This window comes from Corvus kubaryi, unplaced genomic scaffold (genome assembly GCF_017639235.1).
Source record: "Corvus kubaryi isolate FWS band 111438036 unplaced genomic scaffold, C.kubaryi_AGA036_p1.0 76, whole genome shotgun sequence".
Classification (NCBI taxonomy): domain Eukaryota; kingdom Metazoa; phylum Chordata; class Aves; order Passeriformes; family Corvidae; genus Corvus; species Corvus kubaryi.
Genome location: NW_024582063.1, coordinates 8174049 through 8197296, shown reverse-complemented (window position 1 = coordinate 8197296; position 23248 = coordinate 8174049). Strand labels below are relative to the sequence as shown.

Genomic DNA, 23248 nt, shown 5'->3' with positions numbered 1-23248 from the left:
ATAATGGGCAGAGGAATTCTGCTGGGGTAGCCAATAAACAGTGCTCCTACCAGCATTCTTGAGTGAAAAAGTGATTTTACAAAGTCCATTAGTCCAGATGGTACCTCAGGATCTCAAATTGATGCTGAAGCTTGTCTAGAAGTGGTAAATTGGAAAAACGGATCTTTATATCTGAATAGTTGTAGCATCACTGTATTAATCAAAAGATGGATTGAAGGCCCATAAGCCTTCTGTCCTGGTTTTTCTTTAAGTTGGCTAAAAAAATGCCTTCATAAGATTAATATGTAAGTCCACATACTGCCATTCTAAGTTGTTCAGCAAGGCCATTAGTTGAGAAGAACTCTTTTTTTCTACAATTTTTAGGATCTGTGAGCTGTTATAGGTTCTTAGAAAGTTTGTTTAATGTTCATTTATTTATAACAGTCTGTAAAGTCCAATTTAAAGGCTCTGTATTACATCTTGCAACAAAATTTGTGCAATATCGTAGAAAAAATCAACTTTATGGTATGGTAAGTAAGTAATAGCAGAGATGAACTTGTCCACTTGCACTGTAATGTAGTTCTTATATGAAACTTACCTTTAATATGAAAAAGTTTAACACCATTACTTTCACTAGTTTTAGATTTTTTTTTCTTTCTGTGACAGGGATGTTGCAGTAATTAAGCTCTTAAGCAGATGACATATGTTGGGTTAATGTTATTCTTGCCTATGTGGCATTTGCCTTATGAATCAAAGATGGGTTTAAACTGTTGTTTACTGTGCAAGACAAGCTTCCCTGAGGAGGCAGCACCTGCTGATAAAAATCAGTTGTTATTGCTACAGTAACCAAAATAGAGACTTCTTGTAGTCATGTGTTTATTTCTTTGCTTCTCTGCCACTGTTTTCTAGGAACTCTCTTGTCAGCAGCGTTCCTTGCAAACACTGGATCAGCAGTGCAACCAGATAAGAAGCAAACTGAATCAGGAGCTACAGCAAGCCAAAAATGACTTCAACGTACTGCAGGCAGAATTTGACAAAGTACTGGCTTCTCTTTTAGCATTAAAGACCACTACTAGAATGGTATTTAGTTGTCTCAACAGTACTGCCTTCATTTAATTATACATAAAGAAAAAAAATAATTAATGTGGCATCTTGCATTAATGTTTTTATGGTATGTATTAGGTGTTTTGTATTTACCATTTCTTACTGCAATAATATGTATCTAAATCTGAATTATAGGCTTTTGAAAGTTTGTGGCTAGTCCACTTCTCACAGGGAAGGAGATGTAAATGCAGACAGTGCAGGTAAAACAAAACTGAGTGAGGAGCAACTAAGGTTGATCACAAGACACTTTATGTAAAAGCCATGCAGAGGTGTAGTTTGATGATAGAGCTAGTGACCAACAGGTTGTTGCCCTTTGGAAAAACAGTCCCATTTTTATATACCCTGGCCATGCACTCCTCATGTGATCCTGGAGAGACCTGATAGAGCAGATAAAAGAGCAAAGAAGATCTTACATTTAAATTAGCATATATGTATACAAGGCCAAGTGTTTGCTATCAGTTTAACTCCCTGAACTGGTTCTCCACAAAATCAGATGAATGTCAGGGTTTGTGTAAGGAAGAACATCCCCCTTGTATGAAGGAGGTATTCCACGGCTTTGGCAGCAGCTAGCTGTTAGAACACATTAGTTATCACAAACTCCCAACTTTAAGTAAGTTAGAAAGCAGCACAAGCCTCTCGAGTGGGTTGACCAGAGAAGAGGAATGTTTAAAAGCCTCAAAAAACTTTTGAGAGCATCTCTCAAGCAGCAGAGCTGACTGAATTTCTAAAAAGAGCCACAAGTTCTTGAAAGTTATATTGAGAAGCCCCATTGGTAGGCAGCCTGAGCTTGAAACATCATTTCTAAAACTGCCAACAGCTTTCCTGCAGGCTTGTTTTATTTTAGAAATATAGCCATGGGACTACATCAGTCAAATGTTTTTAATGAAGGCTTCTTTATTTTATTTTGTATATGCTTACTGGAAAATTGATTTAATTGAGAGGAAAAAAAGTGCCTTTTACTTCCTTCTCAAAGAAAGGTAATTTATTACTTAATGACCTTGGAATAGACTTTTTTTTGACCCACTAGTGGCATTTCCTTCTTTTTTAGTCTGGAGCATTTTAGGACTATTTTGAAAGAGTTTAAACCTGTTCATCTTTTGTAAAATCTATGTCAACAGAGCAGTGAGTGCAGTTATGATCCTAACTTTCTGATTCACATGGTTCAGCAAAAAGGCAATTGTATTCCAATCTCATTTGTATCCTACAGATATCATTGTGGTGGTGTACCTGCAAGTTGGATGAATTAATCTGATTTCAGACAGTCTAGAAATGATGTATCTTACAAACATCCCATTTTTTGGTCAGAGGCAAGGGAGTAGAAAGGCAATAAGGAGCTTTTCTCTAGATAACAGTAAAGCAAACCATGGTGGGATAAAATACTGTAGTTTCATTTTGTAATAGAATGTTGAGCTCAAGAATAGGAGTTTAAAGAAAGAAGTTGTATATGCCTGTGATGACAGCATTGGTTTTCCAGGTAATGGCAGTGAAACAACGCTTGGAACACGACACCAGTGATCTCACCCAGAAGCTGTGCAGAGCAGAGCAGGCTTTAACAGCAGCCCAAGCTAAGGAAGCTGATCTTACAAGAAACTTTGAGGTGAGCAATGCTGAGGAGTATTTGGCAGAATTAATACCAGAAATCAGCAATTTGTAAATACTTAATACTGTAGAGCATTTGCTCACAATTGTGTTTTTCCCCATAAGCGATCTTTAAACACTTTTGTGGGCTATCTTAATAACTCATTCTAGTTGTAACACAAAATGAGTCCTTCCCTAACATCATTGGAATTAGTGCATTTTCTGGAACTGGTTGTGTGGTTAGGATTCATTGCTGTAACGCTGCTGATATGATTCTAGTTCATGTTGGACTTCTTTTTTTAAAACAATAGATTGTGTTTCAAGAGATTCTTGCTTTTGGTTCTGGAATAAAAATAGAATAATAGTAAAATGCTTGTTTGATTTCGAAAGTAAATTCTAGGATCATTGACTGCTGCTTTGATTCGTACTGTCAAACTCGGTTATTTTGTACAAATACTATATCATCCTTAAAAAAAAAGGCAACTATTTTAGAATGAGACACTCCAATAAATACACAGTTTAGAAAAACTTTCCCCCAAATGAAGGTAAATGCAGAGAATTTTCTGTATGCTGCCATACCACCTCATTCACGCATGCAGAAACGTTTTCACTTTAACGTCTCCTCTGTGTTCTCAATTACATTGTTTTGCTTTGGTGGCAACCAGAGCAGCTACACTTGAAATTGTTACAGTATTGCTACTAGAGACCTCATAATGCAAATTTTTTCCTTTATTTGGAGAATCAGGAGTAGGTAGGAAAAACAGCTGGATACCTATGTAATACATGTCACAGTTTGGTTTTGTTAAAAACTCTCATTTTGCTTGTTGCCAGTTGTCATCAGCAGACATAAAATAACACGACGTAGTCTCTGCCAAAAAATTACCTTCGAAATTCTCTGCAAAAATCTAAAGGAAACTAGTGGGTTTTGTTCAGATCATTGCAAACATTTGTATGGGTTTAGTATATTGTGAAAATTTAGGTACATTCTTGCTGGTAGATTGCGATGTCTGAGAACATTCCCAGCAATTGGAACGTGACTATTGTTAGAACAGCACTTTGCATGCTTTTGGCCTAGCTGACTGGCTCTCTCTCATATATTGATTCGTTGAGCAAGTCCAGAGGAGGCCGCCAATCAGAGATGATCAGAGGGATGGAGCACCTCTCCTATGAGGAAAGGCAGAGAGTATTGGGTTTGTTCAGCCTGGAGAAGAGAAGACTTTGGGGTGCCCTAATTGTGGCTGTTCAGTACCTGAAGGGAATCTACAAGAAAGATGGAGAGGGACTGTTTACAAGGGCCTGGAGTGACAGGACAAGGGGGAATAGGTTTAAGCTGAGGGTAGGTTTAGATCAGATAGTAGGAAAAAGTTCTACACCTAGTCTAGCAAGGGGAATTCCTGCCCATAGCAGGGAGGTTGGAACTAGATGACCTTTAAAGCCCGTTCTAACCCAATGTATGATTCTATGAATACTGGAAATGTTTGCACCAAATCAAAATAAATGGACCTTTCAGCCATTTTAATTCCTTAAACTTGTTTGTTTTTCTTTCCTTACATAACCCTAAGTTTTCTAATGATCAGGCTAGTTTAATTCATGTGCTTGTATTGCATCTGTGCATGCAGCTTTGAATGCAAGGGGTTTAGATGCTTGGACTTCTTTGAAAAGTTATTAGGACTGCTAGAAAACTTATTCATTGAAATTTATATGTGACTGGATTTTTTTTTAAACTATGGGTAGGGAACGCTGTGAGTAGAAGGGAAGGCAACTGTTAGTGGCAGTGACAACTTTAATCATGTTCTGAGGATGATTTATTTGTTGTTGCAAAAACAACCCTGCCATGCCAGCAAGCTTTTAGTTTTTTTCATTCAGACCTTTCCATTTCTTGAGCTTGGCTTTTGTGAATCAATGCCCATCTGCTAGTAGTAAATGGATGAATAATTGGCGGTCTGTTTCCATTTGGGCCATGCCAGTTCCATGCCATCTGTTGTCCAGAGCACAGGAGTTTGGAGAACAAGGATGAGTTTCCTTAAAATAACTTTTGTTTGGTTTCCTGGGTGCGATGTAGTTGCATAGCTGGGTGTTTTTTGCTGGTGGTGATAGTGTGTTTTCTTTACTTGTTTGAGGTTTTTTAAAATCAATTTATTTAAAAGAAAATGCTGTTAATTGCAAAGCAACTGTCTGAAAGTGTGAGCACTTCTAAATAAAATTTGACCAGTGTTGCCCTGTTGATGATGTTCAGTGGAAAGAGAACTTGTCTCTGCGTGAGATGACAGGTGACATCTGATCTACACATTTCATGTTAATTTTGTTGCCATTGCAGGGATTTGTTTACCAAGCTGCTTTGGAAAAGTAGCCTGACTTCATCAGCTCAGATTTTGTAGAATCTCTCCTGTCCTATCTCTATCTGTGAGGTCATGTGGAGCTGTTTTTTCTGTGCTAACAAGGAGCACACTGACTACATCAACTTGCAGCATATCTCAGATGCTGTCAATTTGTTAAGAATAAAAAGTTCAGCTTATGTTTCCAAGCAGTGCTTAGGAACCCAGGCTGCCCAAAGTCTTAACAGGATCTAATGGAGTATCTTTACTTTGATTTAAATGAACTGAGTCCTTTGATCTCCTTATCAATTTACATGAAATATGGTCTTATTTGGTTTTGGTTTAGGAAGTGAAACAGGAGAAAAATCTTCTCAACTGTCAACTTGAAAAGAAATCGCAAGAGATCCACCAGCTTGAAGAGGAACTAAATATGATCAAGCAATCTCTAATGCAAAGCCAGAATTTTGCAGAAGAAATGAAAAGTGAGTCGTGATTTTAAGTTTACACAACTCTTTGTGTGTTTCCTGCATTGCTGTAAGTTCATTGTGAATTAAGTAAAAAGTTTCTGCTGGGGGGCATGATTAGTGTTTTTTAACAACACTGAGTTTGTTGTGAATGAAAAGAAGGTTTTTGTCTAGGAATATGTACAGTTCCTGAAGATACGCTGTTCTGAAAATAATTAAAGTGTACTGAACTTACCAGCAAATTTGTTTTCATAGAATCTAATTAAAATAGAAAACTTCTGGTTTGCAATTCCTCTATGGAAAGCTGCCTGTATTTAGTGCCTGATAGCCTAAAGTGATATAAACATCCTTCATCTAGTGATATAACTTAAGAGTAATGCTTTGCAGTAGAATGAAAATTGAAAATAGTAAAAGTAAATAGTAACACCTCATCTAGAAAGTTATCAATAGACTTGACAGTATTGACTGGAAAAGATTTGATATTTTCTTCTACAGATAAGAATGCTGTTCAGGAAGTGGAGCTGAAATTACTGGAAGAGAAATTTAAAAGGCAAGAGAGCTCGCTTTCACTGGAGAACCTGAAAATAACTTTAGCTGACATGGAAAAGCAACAAGAGTCTACCCGAGGTCTCCTCAAGGAAAAAGATAATCATATTAAAGAACAAGACTCTAAAATAAGTAAGATGGAGGGACAGTCAGAAGCTTTGCAGAAACTCCTTGGGTTAAAGCAGAGAGAATGTGAAGAATTGCAAAAAGAGGCTACTGTTTTTTCTCAATGGAAAAATGAAACTGATCATCTTATTTATAAACTTAAGTCTGAAAAGGAAGGTATGCTGGCTCACATTAATGACTTGGAGAGTTCCCTTCAAAGTCAGCAAAGCAAAAATCATGAGCATGGTGAGAAACTTAGAATGATGCAAACTGAAAGTGACAGGAAATCCACAGAGATTAGAGAACTTAAAGATATGCTGGAATGTAAAAGTGCAGAATTAGAAGAACAAAAAAAAGCTTTTGATGAACTTAAGCAGAAAGCAGAATGTTCTGATAAAAAGTACTGCAAAGAGATAGAAAATATGTGCTGTAAAATATTCCAGCTCACCAACAAAGTTGCTGAAGTAGAAGAAAAGTTACAGTTGGCAGCAAGTCAAGGACTGCAAAGGGAGCAATGCTATCGTGACCTGCTTGGTGAATATGAAAAAATCTGTTGTCTTGTAAAAGTGAAAGATACTTCAGAAGTGACTGAAGATGGAGAAGTTAATTTGCAAAGCAGCCAGGATAAGACTCCTTTAGATAATATGGAACTTGCAGCAACTAACTTCAACACTGAAGATCACGGATGTGCAAGAGCTCTCCTAGAAGTGCGAAAAACTAAGGATCTGGCCAATTTACAAGAGCAGATCTCTTTTCTTGAGAGTTCTTTAGCAGCTCAAAAGCAGCTGAATTCAAATCAGCAGCAGCAGTATGAAGAATTACTGCAAATAAAGAGTGAAACGGCACAAAGATTATTTGCAGTAGAACAGAAGCACAAAAGCTTCGTGACAGAAACCGAGCAGCACATCAGTAACTTGCAAGCGGATATTTCAGCACATCAGGAATTAGTTGAAAAAACTTCAGCTATTCTTGAGGAAAAGGACATGCAACTGCAAACTCTGAATGAAAGATTAGAAAACCGACAAGCTGAGCTTCAGGATTTAAAGATCAATAATAAATTGCTTGAGGAGTCACTAAGACAGCTGAAGCTCATGTCTGAAACATGGGATTCAGAGAAGAAGGACATGTCTTCAATGGTTTGCTCATACAGTAAAAAAATTGGTGAACTTACTGAAGAAAATGAAGCCCTTAGGGATTTAAGCAGTGCTTTAAAGCAAGAACAAGTAACTTTACTGGAGGCAAATAAAAATATTTATGATAGTTTAAAGGAAAGAGAAGAAATAATTTCTGAAATGTCTGGAAAACATGAGGAGGAAAGACAGCGTATTGAATCAAGAACTGAAGAAATCAAAACAGAGCTTGAAGTTTTGCAGGAAAAGTATAAATTAGTAGAAGAAGAAAATGGAAAAGTTATGAGCATTCTGAGAGAGCAGACAATTGAATTTGAGGAAAAAAAAGCAAAATTAGAACAAGAGAAACAGGTACTTAGTGAGAACAAAGATATTTTGCATAAACTAATAGTATCAGAAGAAATAAAAAAGGGTTTGGTTCAAGAACTTCAGCAACTGCAGTCAGAATTTTCCAACATCCAACATGTGCCTTCTATAGAGCTTGACTGTGTAAGTCAGGAAAGGTTAAATGTCAGGACAACACAAAATACAGTTCAAGAGAAATGTGGCCTTGTACCTCAAGAAAATGAGCTATTGGGGAAGGAACTACCAACAGAAAATGAATCTCTAATATGCGATGTTAACTGTGAACAGAGAGACTGTTCAGAACAGTTCAGAAAGTCCATGGAAGAAAAGGACATTGAGCTGAATAAATGCCAGGTTAAACTTGAGCTTCTTCAAATGGATTTTGAGGATAGCGAACTCTCTCTAGAGAACTGCAGGTTAGAAGTGATGCAACTGGAGACTGCTTTAAAAGGTGTGGAAGCAGAACTTGAGAAAAGCATGAGGGAGAAAGAGAGACTGCAGCAAGAACTACTGTCTGTTAAAGAACAGAAAAGTGCAGATTCTTCGCTTACAGCATTAGAGGACGATGGCCACTCATTGGAGTGTAATTATGGTGACATTTCCCAGGATTGTGGCAAAAGACGAATAGATGAAAGTCCCTCATCGGTGTTGCTGGCATCCTCTTTGCAAGTAACGATAAACCAGCTGAGTGAGCTCGAGAAAATGTGTGAGAGGTTGCAGAGTGAGAACACTGCATTAGCCTCTGGATTCAAAGATGCAAATACCAATGGTACCACAGGTATTAATAAAGAGGAGAAAGATAATATAATGAATGCGGATAGCAATTTAAAAGCTGAGAAAGCTGTTCTTCCTGATGAACTTATGGATCAAAGTGATAACAGTGATGTGAGAATGTGTTCTGATAATAAGGAAATGCCCTTCAGACTTAAAGAATGCAATACTTCTGACTATGAAGATTTAAAATTGTCCAGCAAAGAAGTTAAGATACACTTTACTGAGGTAAGAGAGAGGCTTTTGACTTTCCAGAATGAACACCTAAAATTATATGAACAGCACTGCAGTATGAGCTCAAAGATTTGTGAGCTACAGTCTTGCATTGAAGTACTGAAGGCAGAAAATTCTTCATTGTCAACAAGTCTGAGCAGTGCTCATGTAGATTCTTTGAGAGTGTCACTGTCTTCCAGCCAAGGTGACATGCTGTCTAAATTAGATGACACTAAGGCCACGGATTCTTCCTCAGATCTTTCTGTAAATCCCTGTTTGATAGAAGTAAGTAAGGTGGTTGATTCTCGTAACCGTGGTACATGCAAATGGACAGAGGAAATGAATCAGCCAGACAGTTCTGTAGAAGTAATTTCAGAGGATGCAACAGAAATTTTGGTTGAAAATTTGGACTCTGTTAGAGAGCTCAGGAGTATTACTCCAAGAAAATCTAACCTTGAAAGTAGAATTGAAGAACTGCAGATGCTCTGTCAGACATATGAGAAGGCCATCAAGGTGCTTGAAGATCAGTTTCATGTTCAAGAGAATATGAAAAATGAGGAAATACAAGAGCTGAAAGAAGTTATACTTTCTGAAAGGAAAGAAATAGATCTTCTCAAACAGCAAAATCTATCTGAAAAGGAAGAATGGCAGCAGAAGCTGAATAATGTGACTATGGAGATGGAGTGCAAACTGGCAGCAGAAAGAAAACAAACTGAGAATCTCTCTTTGGAGCTGGAAGCAGCAAGGCTCCAGCTACAGGTCCTTGATTTAAGTTCTCATTCACTGCTGTGCACAGATAATGAAAATGTAAGTAATTGCTGTCATGCAAATGAGTTTTATGTAAAACCTTTGATTTGTGGTGACCCAAATTTAAATTTTCCGATAAAATCTATTTAAAATTGTGCCCCACAGAAGCAGTACTACTTTTTGGAGAAAGAAGAAAAATCTATATTCAAGCAGTAACCTTTGTCCCCTTAGCAATGCTAATAATAGTTCACTTTGTCATGTAGACACCTATTTTCCCAAAATACAGAAATATGTGGTATCTTTGCACGTAGACTTTCAGCAAATTTATCTGAAATTTCTCCCTCAATGTCTTTAAAACCTTTTGGCTAAAGATGTGTGTATAAAGAAGTGTCAATCCTTTCTGTAAGAAAGGAAGCTCTGAAGTAGGGAGGGATGCATCTCTTTTGCGTAAGAGCAGGAGCTTTACTGGTTTAAGAGAACTTTTAAAACTTACCATGTTTTTTATCATATGTATACTTCCCCCTGATTTTTTTTTTTAATTGATTGATTCTTATTCCTTGCAGAACATAGAACAAGGAAACAGTTCTTTTAAGTTGGGAGTGCCTGTTGAAAACTCAGGTCTGAAAAACAATAATCTTAAAATAATTCCCATTGAGGAAATGGCTGCAGGAGATGCCTCTATGTGTGAAAATGAAACTGAGACTGCTGAAGCAAGATTAATGGAAGATTACACTGAGAATATTTCTGGAGAACATGAGTGTAGAAATATGTCAGGAAAAATAAGCAGTCCCTCAGACCATGCTAGTGCATGGTCATTTTCTAATAGTAGGGGTTTGAGTGCTGGGTATTTCTGTGAAAATCAAATAACTACTGAAATGCTTCAGGAAGAGGCAAAACAGCAGACAGCTGAAAATTTGAAGCTGATCTATGAGATAGAAAAAAACCCAAACCATGTTGGTTTAAAGATAAAAGTAGAGCAATTAAATTTGGAGATGAACTTCCAGGAGGCACAAATAACTTCAAATAGCTCAGCTTTTGCAAAACTGGAGGAAGCTACTGTAGCTGTTAAGGAAGAAAACCACGACATAAAGGAAAACTATGCAACAGTTTCTGACAATAAGCAGGACTTATCTCTTCAAGTAGTCTCATTAGAAAAAGAACCTGAGAACCTAAAGTCTGAGCTGGAGATATGTAAAGTTAGATCGTCTAATGTAGCAGACACGTTGAATGATGTAGAAATGGCCAACAGAGATTGTCAGGAACAATTTCATGCAGCTGAAAATGAATGGGGGAGTCCAAAATCTGAGCAAGTTAATAATGAGAACCATGCCTTGTTTATAGAGCATGACATTGAAATGCTTCAGGCAAAATGTCAGCAATTGGAAAGGGAGAGGGAAGTTCACCTGAAAACTATTTCTAGCTTTCAAGAGCACCTTGTTTCAGTCACAGCTGAGAGAAACTGTATTGGCCAAGAGCTGAGTATTTTGTCTGAAAGCAAAAAAGACATGGATCAAAAGTATCAAAAGCTACAAGAACAATTAAAAGAGTTAGAGTTAGCTAAGATGGATTCTACTGAATTCATTAGAAGGTTAGAGGATGAAGTGAGGACACAAACACATCTGCTTGAGGCTGCAAAATCTGATGCAAATCAATTATCCAATGAAAAAGACCATCTTCTTCAGAAGCTGCAAAGTTTAGGAAATGATGCTGTATCTTTCACCTTAGAAAAAGAAAAACTCCAGAATGAAGCAGCAGATTCAAAGAAAGAAAAAGAGCTGATTGCAAAAGAGCTGGAAACGATGCAGCATAAATTAAGTTCATCAGAAATGGAAAACTCAAAGCTTTCCAAATCTTTGGAAGGCTTGTTAATGGAAAAGGGAGAACTTGCTGCAAGACTCTGCGCAGCACAGAAAGAAGCAGACCAGTTGCGATGTGGAATTGAGAAGCTGAAAGTAAAAATTGAGTCTGATGAGAAGAAAAAACGTCACATTGCTGAAAAGCTGAGAGACAATGAACGGAAAACTGACTCTCTCCAGGATAAAATAGAGAGACTTGAAAGGGAATTGGAGATGTCAGAGAAAAATCTAGAAGATACAGTTATTGAGTTGGAGACTGCCAAGGCAGAGGCAGAAACATTAGCAGCGGAGATGGAAGATATGACTGAAAAGCTGAAATGTTCTAACTTACAAATTGATGTCCTCACCTCACAAAAAGAGTGTTTGGCTAAAGATTTAAAAGAAATGCAAGAAAGATTCCTTGAACTAGAGTCTTCAAATTTGACTACAGCAAAACAGTTGGAAGAAAAGGAGGGAGAAAAGATACAAATCAAGGATGAGTTTGAAAATACTGTGGTATTACTAAAATCTGAGCTCAAAGATATGAGTAAGAAATTAGAGTTTTCATGCAAGGAGGAAGCAGATGCTAGAGCAAAAGAGCAAGTCTTGATTAATCAGGTGGCTCATCTTGAGCAAGATAAAATAATGGTATTACAGGAATGTCAGGAAATAAAAAATGAAAGCATCAGATTGGATCAAGCAAGGGAAGTACTTGTTCAAGAATTGATGGATTGTAAACATAAACTCGATGAAAAGGTGCAGGAAAATTGCGCTCTTGAAAAGCAGGTGAAAGAAACAGAAGCACTATCTTTGCAGCTGACACATATGCAGCGTGAGCTTGAATGCTGGCACCAGGAAAAAGAGAGGCTGCAGAATTTGATTGCTGAGTTGAAGCTGAAGGAGCGACATTTTTCTGATGGTGAAACCTCTCTGGATATCCTGAATGTTCTGAAAATGTCTTATAAGGACCTTGAGAAGGAACTGGAATCTACACTTTGTGAAAAGAACACTCTATGTAAAAAGGTAATATAATTTCCATTAGGGTAGAGTTCCCTTTGTAGGAGTGAGGATAAAGTGTCCTCTGGGCTTACCACTTCCTTAATAAATTAAATGCTAAAATAATTTTAACCTCAAACTTTTGCAGGAAACATTCTATTTTTAAAATTACATTTTCCATGCAATCATGAATTTTCATTGAATTTACAGAGCTGGAAAGCCCGGCATTGTTTCGCATAGGATGAATGAGAAGGTAGCTTGAAAGTAGATATAGACATTTAAGCAATCAAAAATGCAGGAAAGTTTCCTCTTTCCTGTAGAAGAAAAGGAGGAGGAACAAGTTGGTATTGGGTGATTGAGTTCTTGTATCAAGAATAAATACTTTGGAAGCTCAAAAGAAAGTGAAACAACAATAGTGCATTTGCCATGTGAAAACATCATTACCCTGTTATGACTCTTGCTTAAAACTTGACCAGCTGTGGGAAAAAAATAACGCATCTTAAAAGCTATTTGTTCCATTTAAGTAAATTCTTTGAAGGTCATGACTCATGAATTAAAAATAATTCTGGAAAATTTAATTTCAGGTAAATGAACTGGCTGAAAGTCAAACTGAGCTGCAAGTCAAGCTAGATAATACAGAACAGAAGATTACCAAATTACAGGAAGAAAGAAATAAGCTTGCTGAAGAAATGCAATGTGTTCAAGAACATTCAGAAAAGAACAAAGTAAGTTACCCCATCTGCAGTATTTCTATGTTCAAGGCCAGATGCTCGAGTACAGTACATGTGTGGAGGCTGGTCAAGGGAGTCTGTGATAATGTACAGTATTAGAGGTTCTTGCTTACAAATTTAAAAAAATCCAATGTTCTCTTCTGACACAAAATGATCAGTTAATAGTTTTTTCCCTCTTCCTTCCATCCAGACTATGTTTTCTTGGCATAGAGGCCACTGCTGGTTATCTAGACATTTTTCAGTGCTGAGAAATTCTCTACTACAGGCTTTCAATCATCAGACTGAGGAGATCAGATAAGGAATAAACCATTTTTCGAAACTACTTTCAGTAGTGCTAAAGTAGTTCAGGGCAAAGTCAAGGAAGAAACAATTTTAGAGCCTTTATTTTTAATTTGTTTGCATTTAATTCTTCGAGGCTATTTTATCATCTAGACAGCTTTAGATCTTAATTGTGAACTGTATGATATCTTTAAACCACTTTATGTGGTCGTCTGACCTACTAACATTATTTAGAAAATTTTATAACCAGGGGGTTGTTTCTATTGTGGCGTTGAGGATTTTGAGTGGGAGAAGAACAGAGATTTCCACAACTTTCAGAAATCCTAAATGGAAATACAGGCCAGCTGTCCAAAAAGTAGTTAGGAAGGTGGATGAAAATTAAAATGCTTAGAAAGTTTTGTCATCTTAAAGAGGGTGGAGAAAGTGACCCTTAACCTCTCAAGTCACTCTCAGAGGGAACAATGTTTGCAGAGGTTAAGCTTTGATTTTGGCAGTGCTGCTTGATTTAACGGTGTTGGAAAACTTGCACATGTTTTCTTTTAAGAAAACCTTCCTTTGCCTTCTGTCCTACCTTTTGTGTTCATATGTTCCTTTCTTTGATTACAGTGTGTTTACCCACTGTTAAATATCTTTTTCCTATCAAGTTGTTTTTGGAAATTCAGAGATGCTTCAGATTTAAACAGTTGAATGGGTCAACCCTTTCTCCATTGAGATAATTCCAAATACCAACGAAGGTGCTATTACTGTTTACAGATTCAGCTGCAGCTAACAATGTCAGAAAATAATGAACTGACCAGGAGTTTGGAGATGGTCCAGCATCAACTACAAGAAAAAGAAAGTGAAATTAAAAGACAAATATCAGAATACAAAGACAGACTACTTCAAGCAGAGAAAGAGCATCAGGATGCTCTGACAGAAGCAAACAGAAAGGTAAATCAGAAAATAGAAAGAGTAGTGCTGTGAGTTTTTAATTCAGTTCTCGTATTTGACAAAATTTTGCTGATACTATTGCAAAAGAATTTCTTTGCTAACAATATTTCCAAAATCTACATACCTTAGAACTTAGTAAGTGTTAAATTAACCTTTTTCCATATAGCAAGCACCTAAATGTGAATTTATCTCACAACTCAGTAAGCATTTAATCTATATAAAAATTCATTGGGACTATAACCTTGAAAATGGGGAAGCAACAGTATTTTTAATCCAGGAAATTGTTGTTTTGGTAGGAATAGGGAAGAAAATTTAACCACTTCAGGATATAAGGACAAATTTGTTGGAAATATATTTGTCAGACGGGCTATATGCAAAGAGCTATCAACTTCTCTGCAGAAATATGTGTGAACATTTACTTGAGGCCAGTAGAACACAGGCAAATAACTTACTATAATTGTTTCTTAATAGTTATCATTCTTATTAATAGAAAGTAGATGTCAGAGCAAGTTATAGTAAAATATAAAGATTTTCTTATGACAGACTTCTTAGAGGCAAGATTCTAGTATTCAAAATATATACTTGAGACAAATTGCCCTTTCAGTTTTAAGCTCCTCAAACATAACATATTAAATTTGCTGTGGAATTCCTGTGGGTTTGTGATATGCTGTTAGGCACATCTTTAAAGTACAACTCAGTGTCCCTTTTATTATCGTAGTAATTAGGCACATTTTCTTTCTCTAGAATGAAGTAGAATTTGAGGCCTGTCATGAGAAGATTAGTTCACTGGAGCACTTTGTCAGGTCACAAAAATTGGAAATTGAGCGTTTGAAGTCAAATAACGAACAGCTAAACAATTCCCTTAAAGAAGCTAATCAAGCCTTAGGAGAACTCCTAAAAACTAAGGTAAGAGAAACCCCTAAGCATGACCAATTTAATGAGATTCCAGACACTGTGTAGTAAAATAAATATAGTATTGAGAACTGGTGCTCCAGAACTTTGGCTTGACTTTGATACAGCTTTTGTTTAACTAAAGAGAACATAGAGCCTGGGGAAAACATTGTTACTATTGATTTACATTAGATAAATTCTGTGTGCCGTGACTGAGATCGCCTAGAATTGGTTTCTGTGACCCTAAACACAGCAGTCTACAGTGTCTGCAGCTGAGCTAAAACGTGGCTGGAATTCACTCAAAGAGCCTTTGCAATGCCTCCTCTATTTTCTGTTTGTGAATTACTTTGATGGTAAAATGTACCGTCACCGATCCTAAGCATTAGTCTTGATAGATTGCTCTTGATTCATGTTTATCAATTCCATTTTATGTGGCATTCTCATTACAGTTATTAACTAGTGTAATCCTCTGACGGAATTGTTCTTAGCGATGCTGGAATATGAGCTCCACATACTGTGAGCTACTGACAGCTGGGAACAGTTCTTCATGTTCTTGGTTTGCTTTCTAGTAGCACAGGTGAAGCTTCACTGTCCATAAAATTGAATTTATGTACCAATAATCCCTGCATTTTTCTTGTTTTCTTGGTGGTTTGGGGTTTTTGGGGTTTTTTTGGGTTGATATTTGGTTGGTTTTTTTTTTGGTCCTGCTTCAGTCTGTGCTTGATTTCTGGCTTCAACTCTGTACTCCCACTTCAGGAATAAGTGTCTCTCTAAATGCGCTCTTGAAGAAACACAGTCAATTCAATTTACTTGCAAGTAAACACAGAGTTACAATACACTCATCTTGCTCAACAGTTCTTTATTCTTAGGGCCTTCCACTGTGGAGTTAATTTCTTTAATAAGAGCAGTCCTGTGGGATGTGTGCCAGTGACAGAAAACGGTACCCATGGTAGTGTGAATGTAGCAGACAAGGCTCTTAGCTGTGCTCACGGTGTGGTATTTGCACACTGGTTGGTACCAGACCAGTGGGATGATAAAAGTTTCAGGTTAGACATTGTGAAGAATTTTCTCACTGTAGGGAACAATGTTAAGTATTGGAAAGGGCTGCCCAGGGAAGTGGTGGAGTCACCATCACTGGAAGGGTTCAAGAAACAACTCAATGTGGCCCTTAGTGGTGCTGTGGATTAGTTGATATGGTGGTGTTCCATCAAAGGTTAGACTCGATGATCTTGAAGGTCCTTTCCAACTTTAATGATTCTATTATTTCATTTGACATTATAATGTTTAAAAGGAGGAGTTATGTTTCTGGTGAAATAACTAAATTTCGTACTTTTTAGGCTGATAATAGTAACGTTATAATTCAGCTGAAGAAGGAAAATGAATATGCCCACAGTAAAGTGCAGATGTGGATGAAATCCTGTAAGCAGTTGGAACAGGAAAAGGAAATGTTGCAGAAACAACTAGCTGAACATGATGAGCTGCTAAAGAAGGAAAATCTGACTGTGGCAAAGCATAATAAAGAAGGTAACTGAATCTAGATTATCTTAAAGCTTTCTTAGTGGTGCATTAGTCTGTAAAACTTTCTTGTTCCCTAAAATGTCCACTTGCACATGCAGCTCTAGTACAGACCGTGATTCTTAACTAAGATAAAAAATTACAAGTGCAAATGTCAAACATTTTCAAAATCTAGCTAATCTTTTTTCCTCTTCAAGTTATTGTCTCTCTTCTCAGAAACAGCAGTAGGTTATGAATAAATACATTAAATATTAGATTTTTGGTGTTAACAGTGGCTTAAGGAAGAACAGAGATGTTTTCCTTATTAAGCAAGGTTTGTGTGCAGGTTCTTTTATCATTTTTCAGCAAGCTTTTCCCTCTGATTCTCATGCTTTGTTCTTTATATTTTAGCTCGTCTCATGAGATGCACTGTATTGCAAATGATACTTAAAGCAAGTTAAGGGTGCAAAGTGAGTGCTGAGAAGTTACAAAACGAGAGGGAAAATGTTTCCCCGTGCACTGGTCAAGGATTATTTTCAAAATTTGCATGTTCTCTATTTAACGGGGACATTACTATGTCTATCATATTACTGAGTTTGTTTCACAGTCATTTTTTTATAGTTAAACTGTTACAGAACATGTATAATTAAAAGATGTGTGACCATTGTATTATAAATTCTTATGTATTGTAATTTTTATGTCAGTTATATGAATAATAATGTTTTTCCTTGAAAGATGCTGATGATAATGCCAGTACAGAAGAAATCAAGTTAAAATTGGAAGAATTACAGGAATCTACAGAACTGAAGACCAGAGAAGCAAATGAGAACTTGGAGAAATACTGCTCTTTAATTGTTAAATATCATAAACTAGAGGAAGCAAATGAGATGCTGAAAACACAAGTCAGTTTGTTGAGTACTCAGCTGAAACAGCAAACGAGTGATGCCGTCAGCACTCCTTTGCTGAATTCAGATAAGTCATTAACAGTGAGCAAACAGTCTGTCAGAGAGAGAAGGTCAGATGGAGATACCACTAAGCTTTCAAGTAAAAGGCAGAGATGTGAAGACAGCAGAAAAGACAATGGAGAACCAAGATCTCCTGCTCCTGAGACTTCATCGAAAAAGAAAAGGAAGTGTGGTATCTCTCAAAATCTCTGTCAGGAGAACACTGACTGTGAGCTGGATGGGCTTCCAGAAATAGTGCAGAAAGGTATTTGTGTGTCTTGTGAAGGCAAATGTTTTCTGAGCACAGCAGGTGTGCTTTTCCTCTTTTTTTTTTTTTTTTTTGCTGAAGGGCTTTCACTCTGAGTTGGGGATTATGCAAACATTTTTGGTGACAGTGATGGAAGGTGAAAGCAGTCAATGAGAGACGCGGCAGTTGGTGGCAAGTTAGCTTTTGTGGAGCTCTGGTGTTAGACCAGCAGAACGCATTTCTGTTGGATTAATAAGGCCCATTCTGCTAAGAGTTAAATGGTTGTGGCAGTCTCCTGTGCTCCCATCACCTTACTCACAGGTGTAGTGTGTAGTGAGGTGATTGGAGACCAGAAACTGGGGAGGACTGGTGTCTGGAGAGAAGCCCAGGTGTGTTCCCCAAGTGTTTGCTTATTTGTGTGCTTTTATTTCTTTCAATACCAGTAATTAAAAGTGTGTTAATTTGCAAAACATGAAATCAAATAAATTCCCTGAGTTGAAACTGTCTTGCCCACAGCAGTAATACATTAACATCTCCATGAGAGTTCACTTTCCATCTGCTATGAATGCCATGAAATTAGGTAGCCTGGTGTTCCATATAAGGGTTTACTGCAGCAGAGAGTAACTGAGAAGCCTACACAAATCAGGGCTTGAAAAATATATTGTATGTTCAACTACCTATCAAATAGCACTTTATAATTAATGTAATTACCATCAGTAAAGGACAAACCATAGAGATACTGAATTGCCTCAACTTTGGTTACTCCCAGAAGTCAGAATTTCTAAGGCAAAACATTATTTGCATTTCACTTTCTTACCAGCATTACTATTTTTCTGAAAATAGACCTGTTCTGAGGATGTATTGTGCCATATATCATATTTGACTTTTACGCTAGATAGAGAAATAACAGACAATCTGTAACACAGTAGTTCTATGCAGAGAAAAGTATTAAAAATCAAGAGCATTATGTCACGTTATCATGAATTAACCATTACTGGTTTTCAGTTTGAAATTACACTCCACATAATAATGTAAAGAAAAAGACCAAACACTTGTTTGAATTTTTTTCTGTAGAATTGCTCTTGTAATTCAGTGGTTGTTCTGTGATAGCCAAGTTTTGCATTTGAATTTTGGAATGCACAAGATCTATTCAGCAATCTCTTTGTTCCATTTTCTCCAATGGAACAAATGATTTATTTCAGTCAGCTATTTTACTCTATTGTGAAGAAAGAAATCCACTTGAGGAAGTGTGATTGCTTTAGCTGGTTTTTATAGAAGCTGTTTATTTTTCAGGGTTTGCTGACATCCCCACTGGCAAGGTCAGCCCTTACATTTTACGTAGAACAACACTGCACCTCAGATCCAGTCCCAATCTGGCTTCCTCAAGTGAGAAGAGGCCTTTGCCTACACAGGACTCACAGAAGTGCAGGCCAGACCATCTTGGTGAGTGCTGCTGTTCGACACCTGGTGGCAGCAAACCACAAAAGGTAACTTGGAAAAATTTTTGTCTGGGTATGAAAGTCATGGGGAAGACTTAATGCATTCACTAAGTGTATTCATCTTGCCAAGTCTATTTGAGGACATATCATTCTTTATGTTCCTCAAAAATACAGTGGAGAGAAGATCATAAATACCGAATAACTAAAATATGACATAGGTCTTGACCATAGTAGCAATCTGCAAATTGTTCATGTGCTGTTATTTGTGACCTCATAGGAACAACCAGTGAGAAATGTAAATTCAATACAGGTATATTTTCCATTTCTTATAATGGATATTAAAGAGCAGATATTCTTTATACTGTGGTTTCTTAGGTTGCAGAGAAAGTAACCACCAAAAGGACTAACCTCTGGGAGTTTGAGCTTGAAGTTTTCTGCAAACAGATTTTCTTGGAATTCATAGAATAACTACAGATATTTGTGAGGCTATTAAATATGTAAATAGGGAACATCTGGATGATAAAGAATGGGTTGTGTTTGGAAGGGGCCTTAAAGATCAGTTAATTCCAACCTCCTTGCTGCAGATAGGGACACCTTCCACTAGACCAGCTCATGCTTACCAGACTTTGATGTCATCAAAACAAGTAAATACTACACAGTTATGTTTTGAAGTGGATTGTTATTAAAATAAGTTTAGTAACTGAGGTTTACATTAACTTTGTGTTTTCAGTAATAGACACCTTGCTGACTGTTTCACAGCACATCAGAGTAACATGTTATAAGATGATGCAAATGCTTTGCAGGTTATAGAAGATTGTTCCAAATTTAGGACAGAAATAAACCTTTTGTTGTCCAAAACCTCCTCCAAAGTTTGTAACCATGTTATCTCAAGTTGAGCAGTAAGACAATAGTTATTGATAGCTCTTTGTGTGAGGGCTGCACAGAAATAAGTCAGTAGATAAGCAGATAAAATCCTTCCAGTTTGCCAGGTTACACAAAAGCATTCTCTTGACAATCAACGAAATCTTGCACATAGCTTTTTGGGGTTTTTCTTTATTTTTTCTTTCCTTTTTTTTTTTTTTTAATCCAGTTAGTTTGTATTTGCACATAAAGTATTTTGGCAAGATACCACAAGTAAGTAGAGGCAAGTGCCACATAGTTAATGAAGGTACAGCTTTTGAGGCCAGAAAGCACCATTGGGAAGACAGATCAGAGCCATAATTTGTTTGGAGCTACAGCAACAGGAAATCTGTGGTTTGTAGTGAGAGTAAATCCACTGAATTTGTGTATGTTATTTCAAGGGGTAATTACCCCACTTGCCAAGAGTTGCTGCTTCTTACAGACATTGCCTGGAGGTCTGTGTTTTGTTACTGTTTCATTAAGTGATGCCAATAAATTTCATTTATACTCCTTTATGTCTGTTTCCCTATAACTTTAGAAACAAGTGATGCTGCTCGTAAAGAATCTGAGTAGTGAAAAAAGAAAGGAAGCCTTGGTCACAGAAAGTTGTGTAGTAATGACCTGCCAGAGTGGTGTAAGCTTGTAGACTCTTGCTGACCATAGTCAAGGTTATAGCAAGTAACAAGTAATCAGTAATAATTTTTTTCTAATTTTACTGGGGGAGGGATTTCCCCAACATTCCTCCTTTTTTCTCTAAGTTTGTATTGTCTAGGTCCAAGGACAGGCTACTCCTCACCTTCCACTAGATCACAGTAATTAAGATTTCATTGTTGGTTTTGTTTCCCCCCAAGTGTAAATATGCAAAAGTCATCAGCTCCAGGAATTAGTGCCCTTCTCTCTTGGACACTGCTGGATATGTGTGTTGGTTTTATTTCAAGATGATGTACATTTGGGAATTTCTGGAGGAATTGCTCATATTGTTTCACCATTTGTTGAAACCATCAAAAAATGTTGTTTCATGCTTTATATTAATACAGTAAATGGTGTGTTTTGTTTTAAAACTGAAATAAGCCTTGTTTCCTTCTCTTTGACAGATACTTGTATGTAATTTATTTCAAATACTCTTTCAAACTCTTCATACTCTTGCAAATTTCTCAAGGTGTTTAAAATGTGCCTGTCATGTTCATATGCAAATGTATTCACTTTTTAATGTGAATTTAATGTAGAATTTAAATTGAGTGCTTTGGCTGCACATCGGTCAAAATGTGAAAGCAGTGGTTTCTGTCCAGATGTCAGCAAAAAAAGCGACACCTATGCTTTATGTTTGCAGAATATGTACAGAAAAAATTAAATACAGCTCTTGGTACACACTACTAGGTACTTTAGTAAACAGCTTAAGAGTACTGTCTCTTCCTTGTGTAGCTTTTTTCTGTTCCTGGCAGTAGCTTGCCAGTAGTGTAGCAGATATTTCATCTCATACCACAACAAAGCAAGAGTTATCAAGCCTCATTGTGTTGTGTATTCAGAGTGATAAGTGCCTTAAAAATATTTTTTTCTGTTTTCAATGTCTGTGTTTTTTGTAAATTCCCGATATTTAGTCTTTTGCAGCAAGTCTTTTGACCCAAGGCAGAAAGCATATATGGTTTTCCATTACCAGTAAACAAGGATGTTTTTGTTTGTGTTACAGGAAAATGGTGAGCAGCAGTCCCAAGCTTTTCCACTGATGAATTCTACATCAAGGTCACCTCTTTGCCTGCATAAACAACCTCCGAAACCTCTCTCTGATAATACCAGGGAGAGTTGTATAATGCACAAAGCAAAAAATTCCCTAAATGAACAAGGATTATCTGAGCAAGATGAGCAAAAAGAAAATTGTAAGGTGCAGTAAATCTGACTTAGTCACAACTCAGAATAACTGGTGATCAAAACCCATTTGTAAAATAAGTATCAGAACTATATGGAGGGCACCATTTTCTCTTCTCCAATGAGTAATGATATATGGTTTCTGCAGAGCTTGTTTGTGAATATTTACTAATACCAGTAGTCACTCAAATTGGTGAGATAATAGTGAACAGATATAATTGATCTTATAGAATCACAGAAGCAGTTAGGTTGGAAAAAAACCTTTGAGATCATTGAATCCAACCTATGACCTAACACCACTTTGTCAACCAGACCATGGATCTGAGTGCCTCATCCAGTCTTTTCTTAAACACCTCCAGAGATGGTGACTCCACCACCTCCCAGAGCAGCCCACTCCAATGACCAATCACTCTTTCTGTGAAGAATTTCTTCCTAATGTTCAGCCTAAACCTCCCCTGGTGCAGCTTGTCTGTGTCCTCTTGTCCTGTTACTTGTTACCTGGGAGAAGAAACGGACCCCCACCTGGCTACAACCTACTTTTAGATGTAATTGTAGAATTATGATTGTAGAATTTTCTGTAAATACTTCTTTATAAATCTGTTAAAAAAATAAGCCATAGAACAAGTGCCCACATGTTGCCATGTAGTTAATTGTTGTCATTTTAAATGTGTACCAATCATTGATTTACAAATGGAAAATAAACTCACCTAAATATCTAAAAATACTAGTTTACAGGAAAAATGTGGCAAACACTATTGGATGATTGAAAAGGAAGCAGTGGCTTAGGTACTAGGTGCAAGACAAAAAATATAGAACCAGCTAGAAAGTGAATCCAGTGCACAGGGCTCTCTCTTACTCATTCCCTTCTTCCCCCTTACCCCTTCTCTCATTCAATGATCTCTCTTTCTCATTCACTTCTTCCTGCTTTTTCGCTTTTCTCGTTCCTTGCTCTCTCTTTCTCGTTCCCTTCTTCCCCCGTTCCCCTTCTCAAATTCGTTGCGCTCTCTTTCTCGTCCTCTTCTTCCCCCTTTTTCGCTTCACTCATTCATTGCGCTCTTTCTTGTTCCTTTCTTCCCCCGTTTCACCCACACTCGTTCATTGTGCTCTTTCTCATTCCCTTCTTCTGCTGTTTCCCCCACACTTGTTCGTTGCACTTTCTCGTTCCCTTCTTCCCCCATTTTGCCCTGCACTCGTTCGTTGCGCTCTTTCTCGTTCCCTTCTTCCCCCTTTTCCCCTTCACTTGTTTGTTGCGCTTTTTTTCTCATTCCCTTCTTCTGCCTTTTTCCCTTCCCTCGTTCGTTGCGCTCTTTTTCTCGTTCCCTTCTTCCCCCTTTTTCCCTTAACTCGTTTGTTGCGCTCTTTTTCTCGTTCCCTTCTTCCGCCTTTTTCCCTTCACTCGTTC

The 23248-nt window shown here is 37.3% G+C and overlaps 1 protein-coding gene across 2 annotated transcripts in view; it reads left to right on the top strand.

Moving 5' to 3' along the window:
• Positions 1-21993, top strand: part of CENPF (centromere protein F) — a 35709-nt gene extending 13716 nt beyond the window's left edge. For both annotated transcript variants that reach the window (XM_042051721.1, XM_042051722.1), the window contains exons 9-20: positions 889-1017; positions 2558-2680; positions 5323-5458; positions 5936-9357; positions 9861-12155; positions 12713-12853; positions 13892-14068; positions 14813-14974; positions 16297-16483; positions 17189-17662; positions 18938-19131; positions 21671-21993. In XM_042051721.1, coding sequence (XP_041907655.1) covers positions 889-1017; positions 2558-2680; positions 5323-5458; positions 5936-9357; positions 9861-12155; positions 12713-12853; positions 13892-14068; positions 14813-14974; positions 16297-16483; positions 17189-17662; positions 18938-19131; positions 21671-21871 — 7641 coding nt within the window. In that variant the 3' untranslated portion in view covers positions 21872-21993. The remainder of the gene's footprint in view (positions 1-888; positions 1018-2557; positions 2681-5322; positions 5459-5935; positions 9358-9860; positions 12156-12712; positions 12854-13891; positions 14069-14812; positions 14975-16296; positions 16484-17188; positions 17663-18937; positions 19132-21670) is intronic.
• The last annotated feature ends 1255 nt before the right edge of the window (positions 21994-23248 follow it).